General features: G+C 38.6%; 3 protein-coding genes across 3 annotated transcripts in view; 2 read left to right on the top strand and 1 right to left on the bottom strand.

Annotated features, from left to right (window-relative positions):
* mylk5 (myosin, light chain kinase 5) overlaps positions 1 to 2,960 on the top strand; it is a 32,413-nt gene extending 29,453 nt beyond the window's left edge. Inside the window, exon 18 of the transcript XR_013934367.1 lies at positions 2,923 to 2,960. The gene's annotated coding sequence lies outside the window, so the exon portion shown is untranslated. The remainder of the gene's footprint in view (positions 1 to 2,922) is intronic.
* Positions 2,961 to 4,623: 1,663 nt separating this feature from the next.
* LOC308098082 (coenzyme Q-binding protein COQ10 homolog, mitochondrial-like) lies at positions 4,624 to 10,565 on the bottom strand. The gene is made up of 5 exons (XM_080446307.1): positions 10,363 to 10,565; positions 9,359 to 9,547; positions 7,725 to 7,917; positions 7,112 to 7,213; positions 4,624 to 5,444 (listed from the first exon to the last, which is right to left on the bottom strand). Exons 1-5 carry the CDS (start codon positions 10,446 to 10,448, stop codon positions 5,289 to 5,291), a joined length of 726 nt encoding a protein of 241 aa, XP_080302433.1. The 5' UTR covers positions 10,449 to 10,565; the 3' UTR covers positions 4,624 to 5,288.
* Positions 10,566 to 15,742: 5,177 nt separating this feature from the next.
* Positions 15,743 to 19,403, top strand: hsd17b1 (hydroxysteroid (17-beta) dehydrogenase 1; the record flags this gene model as incomplete). The annotated part of the gene is made up of 6 exons (XM_080448207.1): positions 15,743 to 15,839; positions 16,332 to 16,493; positions 16,623 to 16,802; positions 18,708 to 18,801; positions 18,911 to 19,094; positions 19,239 to 19,403. 6 exons carry the CDS (start codon positions 15,743 to 15,745, stop codon positions 19,401 to 19,403), a joined length of 882 nt encoding a protein of 293 aa, XP_080304333.1.
* Between the last annotated feature and the right edge of the window lie 1,615 nt (positions 19,404 to 21,018).

The following is a 21,018-nucleotide window of genomic DNA, read 5'->3' as shown; positions in this document are numbered from 1 at the left end:
ACGTTTGAAACTGTATCGTTATTCGTTTGTTGTTATAGCACCATCTAGCCAATCTTTTCTTTTTTTCTTTTTTTTCTTAATAGTGTGTAAGATTTCCAACTTATACCAATATTGGGAAAACACATTTTTTTACACTACTCCTACAGATTTTGTCCAAAAATCCTGCAAATCAGTACACAGTATCTCTATGGAGTTGGTACAACTGAGGTTCAGGAGGTTGACCAAGGAGAAGACAACCAATCACTTCTCTGACCAGCCACCAGCAACTCCACCCATGCCAACCAGTGCCAACCACTCACCTATCTCCAACCAAGCTGACAACTCCTCCCCTGCCAACTACCGTACCGGGGTATTTAAACCCAGATTTCAAAAATGGCGGCGTGCTAGTTTCCTGTAACCCTCCCTCCCTCCCTCTGTTTTCTACCTCTATCCTATTCTACAGGTTCCAGGCGGGGTCCCTTAATCTACCTCTGCACGGCTAACGCCTCGGACCCCTAAGCCAAAGTCCCATGCAACGCATGCAACGCATGCAACGCATGCGACGCGCCCATAAACGACCATACCCCTGGGTTTTTCAATAAACAACCGAAACCTATTTTGTCTGATGTTTGGTCTTTCCTAGTGAAATAGTCATTAAACGAAACAGGTCTTTCACATTTTTCATATTCCATCCTGATTGCCTAAAATTGTCTTCCAAAGTTTGCAGGAGTGCTCCGTTTTGAACAAAATGCCTCAAATCATGAACACAGCATGCAATTTCCATTAAATTTTGCACGCACATTCCCACTAAGCCGAGGAAGAAATGGCACTTGAACATTTTCAAATCAGCCTCATGGTGGCGCTATAACAGGCTGATTCGTGTTTTTACCTATAACTGCGATCTGTGTAAAACTTTGTATGCACACTCTCTAGAGGCCAAGGAAAAACCTTTGCCCTGCATTTTTCACATTTGCCTTTTATAGCGCCACCAGGAGGCCGACTTATGTAAAACATTTTTTTAATTTTAAGCCTTCAGATTTTATCCAAATTCACGCAAATCGTTACACATGATCTCTATAGTCATGTGATCAAGATTGATCTGTTGGATTTTTCATATTCCATCCTGATTAGCTAAAATTGACATTTAAAGTTTGCAGGAGTGGCCCGTTTTGAACAAAATGAAAAAATGAAACTTTGCACGCACATGCGCACTACGTTGAGGAAAAAATGCCACCCTTTTAACATTGCCCTATTATAGTGCCACCAGGAGGCCGATTTTTGCAACACTTTTCTTTTTTATATTACTCCTACAAATTTTGCCCAAACATCATGCAAATCGGTACACATTATCTCTATAGTCAAGTGATCAAGATGGTTCTGTTTCCATCCTGATTGGCGAATTCTGAACATTGCTGGCCCACAATAACCTACCTGACCTGGTGGAGACCTGTGCTCCGAGGAGCACTTTTTCTAGTTCATTATGCACTGGAGTAATTCCCTGGAATTACCCTGGTGGAGACAACAAAAATGAAAAAACGAATGTTAAATGTTGGGAGAGGGCAGTGTTTTTTAGGCTATTCAGACAAGTCAAATTAGATGTATTAGTTGTTGGAACTTACCTTAGTGTCCTGCAATCAGAGAACTCTGAATTCTGAATTTGTCTGGCACTGATAGGAGCAACCAGGTTGAGGAAGGGGATGGTCCATGACATGCTGTTCAGATCCTTTACTCATGGAGCAGTGTGAAACTGTAAATTACAAACAAGTACAAGTACAATAGCAGTTGTAGGTATAATTTCCATAACATCATAACTACGGCATTACATGAGCATAGGTATGTAGGCAAGGTAAGTATAGCAATATTAATGTAACCCAGCTACATCAGGTAATATGAACAAGGTAAGTATTACATCAATACAAAGCAACCATCTATATTGTGAACACAAACCAACCAAAACTGCTGGAGGAGTCAAATGACTGAACACTATCACAGAAATATAAATGCACAAACGCAGTTTGCATTACAGTGAGGATTAAAGCTTGTATCCTTGCAATACATGGCAACAGAGACAGATGCTAGCACACATGTTTAGCTAAGTCTCCATAACTGGCTACATAACCAGCAAACATCATCCAACATAAATCTGGTCAAAATAATGTGCTCATATCAAAGATACATCACTACACAATGTATGCACTTACAGTCAATGCCTTCTCAAGGGCTACGAAAGAAGGATGACAAAGGATTGACAGATTAAGTTTCTCTGGAACACACACACACACACACATCATATTCAGAGCTTACAAAGAATCACTTCCTGTCACACATAAACTAGGAAATCAACATACAAAGAATATAGTGTGCAGCAGGGGTCTCCAAAAGACTTAAACATTAACTGGCAAGGCCAGAACAATTAGAGTCTGATTTTCAGTGGCAATACACAAAGAAACCTGAAGAGCCACATATAATAATCTTCTGACTGTCATTATCTCTTCCTGGGACACTGTTCAATTTTTAAATTTTTATTTTGCCTTTGTTTATATTTTATAAGTATAAGTTATACAAAAATCAAACTTACCTGAATAACTAAATAAATCATGGATGTTTGAATTTTGTTGGTAAATATTTTTCAAATTAATCTGTGGTTTAAAATGCATTCAAATGCAGAAATAACGTAACTTGGACAAGAAATTGCTCTTAAATGTTGCGTGTGTGTGATTATAGATTTTCTTGCCATACTGAAATTAATGGTTTATAGTGGCTTCCTCAAAAATCAAACAAACTTTTTCCAAATGTATAGACAAATTAGACATGCAGTTCATTAACATTATGAATAAACTTAACACCTACACAATGGTTATTAGTGTATCCTACAATTATATTTCTAACAGTGTCCCTGTGCTGTTTATACAGAAAAATAACATATTTTCTGTATGTTGCAAGAATGTTGTACGGTAATCGTGTATACAACTAATTTCCTTACTTAAAATTTTAGTATGAATAATCCCATCCACAATTAAAAACAAACAGGAATCACAGGCAAAGAGAAGGACATCTAAGTGTTGTACATCATTGTTTGTTTATTCGGCTTTCAACATGATCACAGATGTTTAAAACATTAAAACACTGAATTATTTTGCTGATTACAATATAAAACTTCAAATCTAAAAAAAATGCAATTGCCTATCTAAAAATCTAATAACTTCAAACACAAATCAAAAAAGAAACCACTATCATTGGATGTCGATTTGCCTGGAGCTCTAAGTAAACAGTGGACTGACATTGCTGACCATTTTAATATCAGTCGTGTCCTGTACAGACACCAGCATCTCACGTTATCTTTGAGAGACAACAGGATTGGGAGAGGTGTCGACGATCATTGAGAAATGGAAATAAGATTCCCTTGATCGTAGCTGTTTACGTCCCAGTCCATCTCTCAATAGTTACATGAATGTACTGTATACTAAGAGGCTTTCATGTGCAGCCCACATCAGTGCTCACAGGTTAGGACATTAAGGTGCAAAGGACACACACACACACACACACACACACACACACACACACACACACACACACAAAGTTTCAAAACACAGAATCCAAGAGAGCATCAGATGGACCTGAATTCATCCTGTTCTGTCCCATCCCCTCATTTTGACCATACACTACAAGACTAGCATACAATATTTCCTATAAATTAAGTCAAACAGTTGTGCCCTTGCAACAACACAGCATCATGTTACTTTACCATGTGTGAGCCTTATTAGATTGTCCTCTGAAGCAGAAAACAGCCACCATGTACCGAGGCAAGGTGCCATTGTATTCAGTACTGTGGGCTTTGGAATGTGGTGTTTTTGTGCTGAGCTGCTGAACAGCTATATGTAGGCCAGGGGGAAGTGAAATTGTTACAGGTACTAGGTTTGGTACCAAGTTAGAAGATTATATGATTTTCCTGAAGACACAGCTTTCATGTGCAGCCCACATCAGTGCTCACAGGTTAGGACATTAAGGTGCAAAGGACACACACACACACACACACACACACACACACACACACACACACACAAAGTTTCAAAACACAGAATCCAAGAGAGCATCAGATGGACCTGAATTCATCCTGTTCTGTCCCATCCCCTCATTTTGACCATACACTACAAGACTAGCATACAATATTTCCTATAAATTAAGTCAAACAGTTGTGCCCTTGCAACAACACAGCATCATGTTACTTTACCATGTGTGAGCCTTATTAGATTGTCCTCTGAAGCAGAAAACAGCCACCATGTACCGAGGCAAGGTGCCATTGTATTCAGTACTGTGGGCTTTGGAATGTGGTGTTTTTGTGCTGAGCTGCTGAACAGCTATATGTAGGCCAGGGGGAAGTGAAATTGTTACAGGTACTAGGTTTGGTACCAAGTTAGAAGATTATATGATTTTCCTGAAGACACAGTACACATGGATAAGACAAGAAATGTTACGGTCTTTCACAAGATCTACCAGGATAATAGATAATATTGGTCTTTGCAGGAAATGGCTTCATATGGAGATTCCCCGGAGTGAAATAGACCTACACTGCCCCCTACTGTCAGCAGTGAGCTATGGTTTGGGGAATTTTCTCTGATAAATCCTGAGATGTCACAGTAAATTATTATCCACATGGATTTAATAAAAACACGAATGACAAACCTGTTGTCTCAAATCTTTGTGTCGCAAATCTTTGTGTCGAACAATCTGGGAACCCATTTGGAGAAAAAAAATCTTTCAATGCATTGAAGGACCTATCTTGAGAGATCATTGTACAAAACCATTTGCAGCTCAATGTGAAGAAGACTAAGGAGCTGGTTGTACATTTAAGTAAATAAATTAAAGTGTGTGGATAAGGATAAGGATAATTCCTTTTAACAGGACGTTCATGAAAGTCCTTGCGGTCTTGTTTCCAATGAGGGCCTGTGAGCAATTAGGGGTTAAGAGTCTTGCTCAGGGACAAATTTCATTTCATCGACACATTTGCTGACCTGGCCTGGAATCGTACCTGGGGCAACCAGGGCCTCTGGCTCCGTAGGCGGGCTCACTAACCACTCAGCTATGGCGTGGTATATAAATAATTAAAATTCAAAGTGTCTTCTGTGTACACATCAACAATTAATACAACCTAAACAAAACACATGTTAAGACAACTGTGATGAAGTTCAATAAGAAGAGCCAATCTTCTGCATAACACATAAATATGCATGTGGCGGTGGAACTGGGAATGTGTAACGTATTGTAACTGTCCAATATAGAGGTACGTAGGGTGGTAAAACGATGACTCCTCATGTTGACTGGCTCCTCGTCAGTTCTCCGTGGAGGTGTCTTCCGTAAAGCTTGGCTGCTCGCGACTCAAAGGCACCGACCATCTTCTTAATCACCTCGTCAAAGAACATGGTCGCCAGGTGAGAGTGCAAAGGGGACTTGAACTCAAACAACACCTACAGAGGACAGAGGGTGGAAATGTGTTAGTGTGTATGTCACTGCACCAAGGTTATGCTTAATTGTTACGTCTTGTGTGCAGGTACTTAAAGTACAACTTTTTTTTCGTTCGGCTTCCAACCATTATAACCAATCGCAATGAAAGCACCAATCAGACCCTCACCACCACAGGAAGACTAGCGACCACTTTGTGGAAGCTATAGGAGATCTGAATAAAGAATCACTCTCAGGAGATAATACATTTAAACCTTACTGTACAAAATTCCCTATACCCACATTTATTGTCCTAATTAATTTAGCGCCCTGTAGTTTTCTGAGGCCCCAATTTGCACTTTAGTTGAGGCTCCTGCTTGGGCACTCCCAAAAAAGAGGACCCCAGTTGTTTACAGTTGTGCTTCCCATATGCAGCTACACACAAACATATGCACTTAAGAATGCGTTCTTGACGAAGTGAGTTTGTTTTTGTCTATATAGTGCAATATTGGTTCATGTGGTAACATGTTCATTGTATCAGAATTGATCTGTGTGTGGTTTAAAAAGTTCGTTTTTGTAACAGTATGTGCTAGCTAAAGTTCAGTGGCTAAGCTAACAACAGGGCCTATTCTGTGTGTGTGTGTGTGTGTGAGCAGGCTAAGTAGGTCTAAGCTAATGGCTTCATGGTTCATGGCTCACTGCAGTGATGTGCTATGTGCTGTATCCTAGTTTGCATAGGATATTAGTTCACTGTTTCCATTTCTGTGTATTTATGTCATGATTTCCATTATTTCAGATACCATTCATCACTGTGTATGTTTGTATCTGCCAACTTCCATTCTACATAAAAACCCATAAACTGCCATCAAGTGTCATCTTTGAATACATGCTCTATGACCGGAGCCCTGTGGTGGGAATAGCTTCAACCCCTATGAACATACAGTCCTCTCTTAAAAAAACTACAATTTTTCACACTTACCTTCACCTTAAAGGCTGTCTGTGGCTTACTGTTCGGTTAACAATTTAAAATGTTTCTTTTAAAACCATTAACCAATTCCCTTAATAATAATAATTAACTTGAGTATAGCCATTGCATGGTCTTCCCTGGGGTGATCTGGCCAATTATTTTTAGGTCACCAAGTCCCTGACAGCAGGTCCTTATCACTTTGCGTGGTCAGGACATATATTTTAGGCATCTGGGGACGTCAGCAGACTACATATAATGAAACCTAATTTGATTTTATATAGCACTTCCTTTCAGTGGCTAATTCATTCATAACAGTACAGGAACAAAGAGTAAGAGTTGGAATTAAGTTAATCCTAATAGCATTCAATCAATTTGGCCTATCAAGTTCCACAGGCCCCTTATGAATTCTACAGTGCAAAAACTTTCATTCTTTCATTACAATGAACATTAACAAACAGAGACCTTTGGTGACCTTGACAGTTGACAATACTAGATCTAAGGTCATAAACCAAGGCTGAGGTTTTTGTCCTATTATACAATCCCAATGTTATGCTAAACTGTTGGGAGCACTATACAGGCATGCAAACAGCCCGAGGTGAAAAAGGTGACAACATGTTGTTTTCTTTCGGGTCAGGTGTCACACAATTGCCCTATTTGGGTTCAAAAAGGTGACTGTAGCTGAAAAGTGACACTTTTGCATGTCTGACTATATTTATTTGCACTTACATAAAAGTCCACCTTGCAGGTATCTGGTTGGTCCTTAGCGCCGGGGCCAAACCTCCAAATTGTCTCAAGATGGTTGAAGAGGGATCCATCAGTACACACAGCCTGTTTTAAAACAAATGTCCTCTCATCATTACTTGGCTGACAGACATGGTAACCCAAAGGGCCTGAAGCCCATCCTGGTCTAGACTGCTTCTTTAAGACCTGAAGCCGATTCTACAAAATGCCTTCTAAATCACTAGTCCGCACACTTTAAAATAGCAGATGTACAAGCTCGCAGTGTGGCACGAAGTGACTCGCTGTGAGTTTGTATAACTGCTATTTTTGAATAGCCAACACTAAAAACAAAAATGACACAGAGGCTTGAACTCTGGAGGAGTACAATGTGGTCGATTCATTCTCTCACTACAGTTAAATTACTATTGAGCCAAACATATTCAATGACACTAATCTAATGGTGCTGGTTCACTATCCATACATGTGCATAGGGTAAAAAGCAGAAAATACAAACTATGATTGTTACACCAAGCCACTTTAAAATCCCAAACTGCTAGAAAGCTCATTTATAGTATCACTAGAGTCATTTCCCCTTTTATCGTGACCAATATGGACTTACCCTGACTTGGTGGTTAGGTACAGTTGTGACCTCAGAGTTGTAGTGCTCAACAATGGGGGGAAAGCCTATTTCCAGTCTTGCCCGCACGTTCCCGTTGCGTCCCTTCACGATTTGAGACTTCCTGCACCAGGGAACAAAGTGCTGGTATTGGTCCACATTTGCCACCACGTTGTACATCTGCTCTGGAGTATACCTGAACATAAAGGAGGAAACAGACATTACATTACATATGCAGCACTGGAGTAATTCCCTGGAATTACCCTGGTGGCGACAGTCGGCGAGAAAACAAAAATGAAACCAACAAGGGAAAGACAACCTCTGATTGTTGACTAGAATGGAAGGAGAGGATGGGGGTGAAAAGAGATGTGGACCTGGGCACTTTGTAAGCACTGTAGTGTCAAGGAAAAATACATGGAGCTTAGCTCACACTGGCTGCACAAAGCCTAGCATCCCTATTCTGGGGAGCATGAATATTCTGTGAAAATAGGTGAACTTTGGGCAAAAATAAATGTAGTTGTGACGTGTTGTGAGCTTATATGTCAGCTATTTTCTGCTATGAGATTTGTTGTAGAGGGGAAAAAGTAGCGGGCCCAGTACAGACCCGTCAATTAAGTATTAAGTGGGTTAAATGCCACGGTATTGACGTATCTAAGTGGATAATCCCTGATAAGGCATTGGAGTCTTTTACAAATCTGTATGAGATGAGATACAATGAGCTAACTATGTGGGAGCGATCAAAAAGTAATGCAAGGTTGTGCTTTGTTACATCTTGCTTACTTCAGACAATGCCGCAGCATAGGTAATAATAATAATAATGAAAAATAAAGAGAACATCAGCGTATATACATGTGCATATGATCTTGGTATATTATGTACACCAACAGTATTTTTTCAGTAGCTGCCACCTAAATTTATGTTAACAACTTCACAGTATCTTCTATATACAGCAGATTAGGTAGGAACAGTTCAAGCATATTAAAGTGCAAAAAAAGGACAGGAGAGGTGTGAGGGATTGGGGGCGGGCGGGGGGTTTGCGGTTCCCTTTGACTCTTCCCTGCATATGCCGGCAATGTATGTTAATTCTGGTATTCTAATGTAAACACACATCTTCAGTGTTCTGTATGTTAATGCCCAACAGATGAGTCAACACAAAAGGTGGGTCATTATTAACAACAGACCCCCTGGCTTGTCAGTTGAGCCAGCTGGCCATTGGCCAACACCTTGGCCTGGGGCCAAGGTGTTGTGATCTAACCTATTTTCAGTTAGATCACATAAAAAATTCTGGGCAGTAATGACTTAAAATATAACATTAGTATTAAAGTCTTAAAAGTAATATCAAACATAATACATATGAGCATTGTCATATATCCCATTACAATGAGATGAGGAAACTTTCCTCTAGATGACACGTGTTCATACATATTTAGCATTTAAACATTTTCTACAACAAATAACATGTAAAAGTGTAGTGGCCATCAAGTATAAATTGACCAAACGTTTTCTTTGTGATGACAGCACCTGGACCCATTTAATATGTGGGACCCACCCACATATTATTAAATGTTGGGATTGGGAGAGTGTTTTTTAGGCTATTCAGACAAGTCAAATTAGATGTATTTGTTGTTGGAACTTACCTGAGTGTCCTGCACTCAGAGAACTCCATTCTTCTGGCACTGATAGGAGCAACCAGGTTGAGGAAGCTGCGGCTTGGGATGGTGACGGGGAAGGCAGGGGTCAGCACGGGGGACAGGGGCTCAGATGACATGGATACTTTGGATAGGGTAGACTGCCTTGCAGCACAGGCCCGACAGGAAGCCAGGTGTCTGGGAACAAGTTCATTATTATTATACATGTCATTATAATATATTATATTATTAGTGTCTGATTTTCGGTGGCAAAGAAACCTGAAGAGCCAGATATATTAATGGAAACTACAAATTGACTTGGTTCCCCGATACATTTTGTGATACAACCTGTATAGCCTTAGATCAAGACTCTCGTAAATGTACAACGTAAAATATAAGATACTTACCCGCTTGCCCCAAATGTCAACTAGGTGTCCGGAGTATTTGTGCAATGTATTAGTCCATATGTTTCAATAAAGAAGTGTTTTAATCCCGTTTGTGGCCGAACGCCATTTTCCCCCTCGTTTACTTCCTGTTTACATTGAGTGTAATTCCGGCTTTCACTGGATGCGCCCCGGCATTACCGACCATTGGGAACTTCCGACAGAATCGGCCACAGACGGGATTAAAACACTTCTTTATTGAAAAATATGGACTAATACATTGCACAAATACTCCGGACACCTAGTTAACATTTGGGGGCAAGCGGATAAGCACCTTATATTTTGCATTTGTACATGTTCGGAGAAATGCGGGCTTTACTGGTGACATTCCAAAGCAAACGGGGTCGCTAAGACTCTCGTAGATACAAAGGTAAAAGTCAGACTCGATAAAAAATACATCTACGATAGTCTTGATCTAAGGCTACAACCTGTACATACCGTTGCACTATTACGAATCCACTTACATACATTTCATGTATTTCAGATACATGAAATGTATGTAAGATCACAGACATTCTAGGGCTAGAATAGATCACATCACATCAATGGATTATCAAACTCTTCTCTTACCTGATAGGTCTGTTTCCTCTGATAAGGTTGGAGGAATACATTTCAGACATCTGCCCAAGCCGTACGAGTAGATTTTTGCTGGCCATTTCGGTTATAATGAAGATTGAGAACTCACAGAAAGTTGATCAAAACGCGGTATTCGCAACGACTGTCTCAGACTCCCTTCTGTTCTGTAGTCAGTTTTCTTTATTTTAGCCGGCCGGCTTTTGTTTGTTCGGAATGTAGATTGGCGGTGGGTGTCGTGTTGACTACTACTACGAGCAGTGACGTAGAGAACATGGGAGGCGCTTATCGGATTCGACAAGGAAAGTAAACAAAACGTGTGTGAGTCATCAATCATCATCATGACTGATTTATATCTGTGTGTGGCTGTTCACGTGATGTTTGCATGCTATGTTCCCAAAGCAACTGTCTGGTGAGTTGATTGAATATTTAAAAAATGTAAGACAAATTCCTGTCTTGCACAGTCTTGCGCCCATAATACATATTTTCACATAGAGGTAAAACGACTGAGGGTATGTATCAGGTATTATTACAAAAGTATTAGGATATAATATGGTAGTTGTTAAACATTAAGGAAAGCCAAAGTCCAACTTTCCAATGCTTAGTTGAGTTTATGGAGCAAAATGACTATAAAATGCACACGCTGGCCTCATGACAAGTCTGGACTTTTGCACTTTGCTTCCAAACAAACTGTAACACGTATTCATTATGAAAACAATGTGCCCCCTGGCCTGGAACAATACAGCTGTGATCATTTGGTCAACACACAATAAAATAGTTCAGAACGTGTATAAATAACACCATTACAAAATATATTTACAGTTTTTTTTAGAGGATAGATTTCATATTCACTCAAAAGGGTGAAATACTGACCAAGAATAAAACTACTAAATCTCTATGATGTGAGTTAGTTTGGTTCATATTCAGTTAGTTAACATTTTTTGTAAAGCCTATTTTTTTTATTTCAGTTAGCTGCCTAAAATATATAGCCAATATAGTTTTTCTTTCAATTCTGGTTTTCATTTTTTCATTACCTTTAGTTAACTATAATCACCTTAGTGCTGGACCAAATGAGAATATTTAGACTAGAATTGGGTCATCTGATTCATTGTGGAGGGATTGAAGAATCTCAGTCTAAAATGGACCATGTGTAACTGAGAAAGGCTTTGGCTGGTTATATATGACAGTGTAGCATACAGGCAGCTATATGATCAAAAAGTTATAGATGACAAGAAGTAAGAAGTACAACAGTTACCATTGCTTTCTTTGACAACTGAAATGATATAATAAGATAAAGAGTGACTGCTTAAGGTCACATTTATTCCTTGGGATATTTGTGGGAATATCACTGTCCCATGCAGGGCTCTTGCAGAAAATTAGGTGACCTGTGAGAGACGTTTTTCCACTCCCTTTTTTACCCGAAACCGTCCTAAAGTTATGTCACTAGTACGTCATTAGTGCGTCAAATGTCACTTAACCTGTGTTTTCAGTTTTCTTACTCTAAACAATCATTGACTGAGATATGAAATAAAGAGGACACACTGTCAATGAACTGAAGGCTACACATTGAATGTCACCTGACAACAACAAACTGTAAAACGTATTCATTATGAAAACAATGCCATATGCCCCTGGCCTGTAACAATACAGCTGTGATCATTTGGTCAACACACAATAAAATAGCTCAGAACATGTATAAATAACACACCATTACAAAATATATTTACAGTTTTTTTTGGAGGATAGATTTCATATTCACTCAAAAGGGTGAAATACTGACCAAGAATAAAACTGCTAAATCTCCATGGTGTGAGTTAGTTTGGTAAACACACAGTAGGTTCATATTCAGTTAGTTAAAAAATGTTGTAAAGCCTATTTAAATACCACACACCATCTCTCACATGCATGTTTTACTTTCAATCCAAGCCTCTACTTCAAAGAACATACACAAATATGAGCTTTTGCATTATAGATAATAGTCTCTCCAGTCAGTATTGCTCTTAAAATGTGGCATATTTTGTTCATTTTGTTTTGCCCTGAAACTATTTCCTGGAATAAATGTAATGGAAGGTGACTGTCTACTGTTACTCTGCTGTTGATGAGGAAGAGAAGTCGGTGGTATATGCATGTGTGAGACAAACACAGGAGGGACTAATGAAGTACTAACAAAGGGCTGATATGACTTTAATTATAAAGAGTATAATGGCTCTTATGTTATCAACAAAAAGGGTTTAAGAAAATGTAAGCTTTATTTTTATTGTGTATTTGTGTTGTATTTTATAATTTAGAAAACACCTCATCGAGCTGCTGCCTCTGTTTGGACTTTTCACTTACTGTATCAGAGCTGAGCACAGCAGACTGAAATCTGCAAACTTGTTTCATTTGGTTTCAGTTTTGCTTCCGGATTAGGACATTATTATGTTGTAATTCAGAAAAAAACACCTGAGTTCTACAGCAAACTTGTGTCATTTGGTTTCAGTTTGAGTTCTACAGCAGGACATTTATCATCTGCTATTTTCTCTGAATATCATATTCTCAAGAATATGGGACGCTAGGGTTACTAAAGTACATGTAATCCTAAATGTAACCCTAGTAAATGCCTGCTGATTAGCACAATAGGTTCATATTCAGTTAGTTAAAAAAAATTGTAAAGCCTATTTTATATTTTTTATTTCAGTTAGGTGCCTAAAATATATAGCCAATATATGTTTTCTTTCAATTCTGGTTTTAATTTTTTCATTACCTTTAGAGAATATTTAGACTAGAATTGGGTCATCTGATTCATTGTGGAGGGATTGAAGAATCTCAGTCTAAAATGGACCATGTGTAACTGAGAAAGGCTTTGGCTGGTTATATATAGACAGTGTAGCATACAAGCAGACATTGAATGTCACCTGGTGGACCTGTCTGGTCGGAGTAAATAACCTTGATTGTTAACGTAAACAAGTTCTATGACAACAAGTCACTTTCATTAAGGAGAAAACCCCCAGAGACCTTTAATAAACACCCTGATAATTTGATCTATCAGTCACAACACAAATCATATCCAGAATAACACATCATATGCCCCTGAGCAAGAACAGGGTGAGAACGTGACTTGTGCTTTAAAAATGTGTGTGTGTGTGTGTGCTTTAAAAATGTGTGTGTGTGCTTTAAAAATGTGTGTGTGTGCCTTAAAAATGTGTGTGTGTGTGTGTGTGTGTGCGCGCGTGTGTGCGTGTGTGCGTGCGTGTGTGCGTGCGTGCGTCTGTGTGTGAGTGAGTGAGACTGACGTGTGTGTTCACACTTCCACTATTCTGGGTCAGAGGACTCAATGAGAACCCAGTTCCTCTGCTGGGTGAAGGTTGTGCAGAAATGTATTATACCAGAGTAAACTGACACAAGGACTATTTCTTTCTTCCGTCTCCTATGCACCTAATATCCATTTTTTATTATTGTGTGTTTTCATACCTTACGAAATGTCCATATATATCTCAAATGCCATTTCCCCAAGTCTCAAAATAAAAGTGTATTAATATGTGTATGGCACTGATGTACTGCACAGAGGACAATAATAAAAGATGGGAAGGTTACTGTGACAATATCCATAATACATTTCTGATGATCAGCAGGCACCAGTTAACCACTTTCATCCTGGCTGGTGAAGTTTCCAAAAGAAATCCAAACATTTCCACCCCCCCAAAAAAAAGCAATCTTCTGGAAATGGAGTTGGAACAACAGGAGGGAAGACCACGCCAAATAACACCTCTGATAACACCTCGTCCCACGTACATGCCTGATAAAAGCTCCTCCCTTATCTCCTTTGCACAAAAACATTTCACCCACTGTTTTACACCTGTAAACCTGTGTTGTGTCAGCCTGGTAAACCATCCCGGTCGTGTGAATTCACATTATCATGTGTCTCTGTGTCTCTCTAGAGACTCTAGACTCTAGAGTCTAGAGTCTCTAGACACAGGATTTTTACTGAATCTTCAAGCAAATGTTGTGTCTATACACATAAAAATGTGAATTCACGTGACTTATTGATTTAATTTTGTTTTTTGGCATTGAACATTGGAATATATAAATAAATAAATAATTTATGTTTGCCTTTTAGGCAAACATAAATTTGCTACAGCTATTAGGTGTAGCTGATCTAGCTATTTCCGCTTTCTTTTAATATTTGAAAATGTATGAATATTTTTCAACATGCATGGAAACGATAATGACGATTATGCCAAATAATTGCGATCATCTCAAATAATTGCGATTAGACGATTATGTAATAACTGTGACAGGCCTATCACTACAATAAAGATGATCTGTTCTGATTCTCCCCTCAGATGAAATGTCTGCCAGCCATTTGCTCTGTATCTTACACTCCACCACCCCATTCTCTCCCTTTTTCTGTCTCTCTCCTCTATCCTTTGCTTTTAGGTTCCTGATGGAGGGTCTTCAGCGTCCTTCACTGGACCCCCAAGCCAAAGTATCCAGGGTTTTGCTCCTCCGTCCGGCCGAAACATTCATCCCACACTCATGTCCCTGGCCTGGACTCTATGTTGACTATATCTGACAGGTTAAAGCCCATATATTTGTTGAAACATTTTCAGACTGTTGAAAAGACATCTTATTTAATACTGAACAATGGCCTAACGCCCTATTCAGTTGTGGAAATGATGGGTCTGATGATTTACAACATTTGAATTTAATACAATTCTATAAAAATAGGCCAAACCTAAGACAAATGACCAGATTTGGGCTAATACACACTCACTCGCGTGCGTACGTACGTACGTGCATGCGTGCGCGCGTGCGTGTGTGTGTGCGTGCGTGTGTGAGAGAGAGGGAGAGGGAGAGAGAAAGATAGACCTCCAACACAACTGTGGACCATCATGTAGATCCATGTGATCGAAACATCAATATTTAATAAAGTTAATTGATATTTTCGAGAGTATGCCTTTGAATTGTAGACATAATGTCACCCGATTTAACCTTCAAATTAACGCCTGTGGACATCGGGTGGGTAAACATCACCAGATTATTGATTCAACTACATTTCAGCTCACTTAGTAGGAAGATAATCAACTTTCAGCCAAAGTGGTTTTAAGCTAAGCTTTTTTCATGTTCATCAATGTTCATCTTAAACAGCCCAATAATCACTGGAAGGTGAGGTGTTGTCCATAATACACCCTGAGGGACAAATAACTGCCTGGGAAAGGGGAATGTTTAGATTCACGTGGCCTTGTGATAGTGAGAAAAATGATAACACGAGACTGAGAGCCTCCCTCCCATTTCAACGTTTTATCCTTTCAGATATTTCAGAGCAGTCTGCAGGTCGTCTCCTATACACCGCTCTTTCTCCGCAACATAGAATCAATAGGCAGGTGAGCCGGGCCTCATGGACCAGAAGGTGGTGCTGATCACAGGTTGTTCCTCAGGGATAGGCCTCAGTCTGGCTGTCAGGCTGGCTTCTGACCCAGACAAAACATTCAAAGGTAAGCAGAGTTGACTGAGTTATCACAGCATCACATGGCATTAGCTATTTGTAAGAACACAATGCTGCTGATATCATTGGTCAGCACACGCTACAACAAAGAGCAGCAGCAAGATGTCTTGCCAATATACTTTGTTCTAGAATTTTTGTTATAAAGATGTTTTCTAGTTTAAAATGTTACTGAATTGTACTGTTTAAAATGTTGTATGCTGTATAATTATGTAAGTACACCAGCCCACCTAACAGCCAGGGCACTAAAGGACCAAGGCTAGTTTATGCGTTCAAGTCCCAACAACATTTTACTGCTTGTATAAGTTAGTGTTTCTTCATTCTTGATTATTTTTTGTATGAAACAAAAATTAAATTTTCATTTATTAGGTAGTGTGGTTTGAATTGGTCAATAAAACAAGTCTGTACAAAATGTTACTGCTTTATCAAAATTTCAGTTGTACTTCTTCTTAAGTCATGTTGCTAACCACTACTATCTGTTTAGTCTACGCCACTATGAGAAACCTTGCCAAGAAGGAGCGTCTTTTGGAGTGTGTGAAAGACTTGCACAGGGACACCTTGGACATCCTCCAAATGGATGTGACCAGCCAACAGTCAATTCTGGATGCCAGGGAGAAGATTGTGGAGAAGAAAGTGGACATCCTGGGTATTCACTGCAGTATCAGACACAAACATGAAAACCTCTTCCTATATTCCATCTCTCTGTGTGTTCTTAACTGTGTGTGTGTGTGCGTGTGCGTGCGTGTGTGTGTGTGGTCCCACCCTCCATTTTCAGTGTGCAATGCTGGTGTGGGGTTGATGGGGCCACTGGAGGTCCAGTCTTTGAACACAATGAGGCAGATTCTGGAAGTCAACCTTCTGGGAACCATCCAGACCATCCAGGCCTTCTTGTCAGGAATGAAGGCCCGCGGCCAGGGCCACATTCTGGTCACAGGCAGCATGGGAGGACTTCATGGTTAGTCACGATCATAGCATTTGAGTTTACGAATAATTGTCGTAATAATTTTATACTTTGAAAAATGTCACAAGTAGTGGAACGACTTAGATAATGATGGAAATAGGACATTTCATCCAGCATGAATGGAAATTATTCTAAAGATTATGAAAAATAATTACCACTAGCTAAAATAATTGCAATCAGGTAATTATACTAATTTGTAACCGGACTAGAATTTGTAACAGGACTTTTTTGAATTTGTAACAGGATTAATCATGGTAAGACAGTGAGACATTTAAGAGATCATTTGTCTGTACCTTTTTAACAACGCGTTTTCTTAATTATTCTTGGGCTTTTTTCTTTTTTTGTCTTTGCCCTGTTTTTATCTAGTTTTAATTTGACCCTTTAGTTCAGCCTAGTTGGGTCACATTTAATTATTTGGTTGCCTATGCTGTTTTTATGCCATGCTTTTAAACCCTGTAGCACTCTGAGATTCACAAGAATGTAAAGTGCTTTATAAATCAAATGCATTATTATTATTATTGTGGGATCGCTAAAGCGATCACACTACTGTTATTGTCAACACCGTTTTTTGACCCCTAACTAGTCCTTCATACTTTTAGCTACAAACTCCGTTCCAACTCTTCAACGTTCGGCCTACTCAGGACATGTCGGCTACCATTTGAATTTTTGAAATAATTTGTACTTTTAGAGATATTTCACTTTTTACTTCTAAAAAAACTCCCATTCATTTCAATGGAGAAATTCATACTTTTAGATAGAAACTCCGTTCCAACTCTATAACGTTCAGCCTACTTAGGACATATTGGCTACCATTAGAATTTTTTGAAATAATTTGTACTTTTAGAGATATTTCACTTTTTAAATAGTAAAAATACTTAAAAGTTGATAAAAAGAGTAAAAATACTTAAAAGTTGTAAAAATTAGTAAAAGCTACTTTAAAGTAAATAAAGTGACTAAAAATACTTTAAAGTAAATACCTTGAGTAAAAATACTTAAGAGTACTTATATTGAGTAAAAATACTTAAAAGTACTCAAAATGAGTAAAAATACTTAAAAGTTGAAAAAAATAGTAAAAATACTTAAAAGTTGATAAAAAGAGTAAAAATACTTAAAAGTTGTAAAAATTAGTAAAAGCTACTTTAAAGTAAATAAAGTGACTAAAAATACTTTAAAGTAAGTACCTTGATTCAAAATACTTAAGAGTACTTATACTGAGTAAAAATACTTAAAAGTACTCAACATGAGTAAAAATACGTAAAAGTTGAAAAAAATAGTAAAAATACTTAAAAGTTGTAAAAATTAGTAAAAAATACTTTAAAGTAAATAAAGTGACTAAAAAAAATAATTTAAAGTAAATACCCTTTAGAACCTTTCAAACCTTTAGAACCTCTTAAACCTTTAGAACCTCTTAAACCTTTCAAACCTTTCAAACCTTTCAAACCTTTAGAACCTTTCAAACCTTTAGAACCTCTTAAACCTTTCAAACCTTTAGAACCTCTTAAACCTTTCAAACCTTTCAAACCTTTAGAACCATTCAAAGCTTTAGAACCTTTAGAACCTTTCAAACCTTTAGAACCTCTTAAACCTTTCAAACCTTTCAAACCTCTTAAACCTTTCAAACCTTTAGAACCTTTCAAAACTTTAGAACCTTTAAAACCTTTAAAACCTTTAAAACCTTTAAACCTTTCAAACCTTTAACTCTACTAACACTATCAATACTCAATACCATCAACATTCTTAGCGATCCCACACTGTTTCTTCAGGAACAGTACCTTCTAGTTATTATTATTATTATTATTATCATCACACTCTGGCTTGCTCCCATCATTATTATAATTTGATTATTATCATTACAAGTATTATTATTATTAATAATAATGTATTTACATTGGGTTGCAGGTCTCCCCTTTAATGAGGTGTACTGTGCCAGTAAGTTTGCAATAGAGGGAGCTTGTGAGAGTCTAGCTATCCTGCTGCAGCATTTCAACATCCAGTGAGTTTGCTCCAGACATCAGATGTGTAATAATGAATTTCTACTGTATTGCATCTCTGTTAAAGTGACTGACACTAAAGGTGTATTGACTCCGTTCCCAATCATGCAGCATGAGTCTCATTGAGTGTGGTCCAGTCAACACAGACTTCATGAATAACCTGCAGAAGGTTGAGCCAGGCGAAGCATCTCTCCAGCAGGTCGACGCCCAAACTCTCAGCCTCTATGAAAAATACCTGGAGCACTGTGCCACTGTATTCCAGAATGCAGCACAAGACACCGAGGACATTGTAAAGGTAGGATGCGTACATGAACTTTTGAAATCATAGAGTGGAATTTCCAGTTGAGTTCACATTAGGTATTTGTGCATTCTTTTGGCCCCCAAAAATAACATAATTGGATTTAACAGCAGTCTGTTGCCCATGTTTTTTGTGTGTAAGGTATTTCTGGAGGCCATCCAGTCTTCCAACCCTGCATTCAGATACTACACCAACAGTGGTTTGCTGCCTGTCACCAACCTGAAGATTACAGCACCAGATGGCGCACGGTACATCAATGCTATGAGCAAACTAGCCTTTCAGGCCTACAGCACAGAGAAACAATAAATAACACACACCATCTCTCACATGCATGTTTTACTTTCAATCCAAGCCTCTACTTCAAAGAACATACACAAATATGAGCTTTTGCATTATAGATAATAGTCTCTCCAGTCAGTATTGACTCTTAAATTGTGGCATATTTTGTTCATTTTGTTTTGCCCTGAAACTATTTCCTGGAATAAATGTAATGGAAGGTGACTGTCTACTGTTACTCTGCTGTTGATGAGGAAGAGAAGTCGGTGGTATATGCATGTGTGAGACAAACACAGGAGGGACTAATGAAGTACTAACAAAGGGCTGATATGACTTTAATTATAAAGAGTATAATGGCTCTTATGTTATCAACAAAAAGGGTTTAAGAAAATGTAAGCTTTATTTTTATTGTGTATTTGTGTTATAATTTAGAAAACACCTCATCGAGCTGCTGCCTCTGTTTGGACTTTTCACTTACTGTATCAGAGCTGAGCACTTGTTTCATTTGGTTTCAGTTTTGCTTCTGGATTAGGACATTATTATGTTGTAATTCAGTTCTACAGCAGGACATTTATCATCGGCTATTTTCTCAGAATATCATATTCTCGAGAATATGGGACGCTAGGGTTACTAAAGTACATGTAATCCTAAATGTAACCCTAGTAAATGCCTGCTGATCATCAGAAAATTATATTGTCACAGTTACCTTTCATTATCTTCCAAGCTGCAAATCAGTGCCATATTACTGTAATACACTCTTATTGGGGAGAAATGGGGTGATGGTGAAAATCAATGTTCCGTTCTATATACTGTATATGGAATGTTCATAAGGTATCAAAACACACAACAATAAAAAGTGGATATTAGGTGGGAGACTGAAGGGGAAACAATGGACCTCAAGTTAGTTTACTCTGGTAATTAATTCCTCAATGACCTTCAACCAGCAGTGGAACTGGACCCCCACACACACACACACACACACACACACACACACACACACACACACACACACACACACACACACACACAGAGGAAGTGAGAGTGAGAGAGTCAACCCATTGTTCTCCCTCAGGGGCATATGATCTGTTATTCTACAAAGATATATACTGTAAGATTTGTGTCGTGACTCATAAATCAAATTATCAGGGTGTTGTTGCTATTAACCTTTCAGATTATGTGAAAGGTCTCTATGGGGGGTTTCTCCTTAATGAAAGTGACTCTTTGTTGTAGAACTTTGCTTACGCTAAAACACTCAAGGTTATTTACTCCCCACCAGGTCCACATGGTGACATACATGTAGTCTTTAGTTCGTTGACAGAACACCACATACTGACTGTACTGACATCAGGACACCTATTTACAGTATACAGTAAATTAATATAACTATAGAGTGGAGAGATATGTGAATCCTTTGGCCTGCGTGTCTCATTATTTTTGTCAGGCACCCCTCTCCCTCCCTCTCTCTGTTGTGTGCCTTGAAATGAACGATGAGATGATGGTGTCTCTGCTGGACTGGACCTTCTGGACGTGACGATATTAACAACATGAGCAGCAATGCTGTGGTCATTCCACTGTTGGCAGGATACCATGTTTACTTGGTGCTCTGGGCAAATAAGCAGATATATGAGCATCCTACAAATTACAA

Source organism: Gymnoscopelus braueri (genome assembly GCF_963280865.1).
Source record: "Gymnoscopelus braueri genome assembly, chromosome: 13".
Taxonomy (NCBI): Eukaryota; Metazoa; Chordata; class Actinopteri; order Myctophiformes; family Myctophidae; genus Gymnoscopelus; species Gymnoscopelus braueri.
The sequence above is the reverse complement of the archived record's forward strand: the minus strand, read 5'-3'. Positions and strand labels throughout refer to the sequence as shown.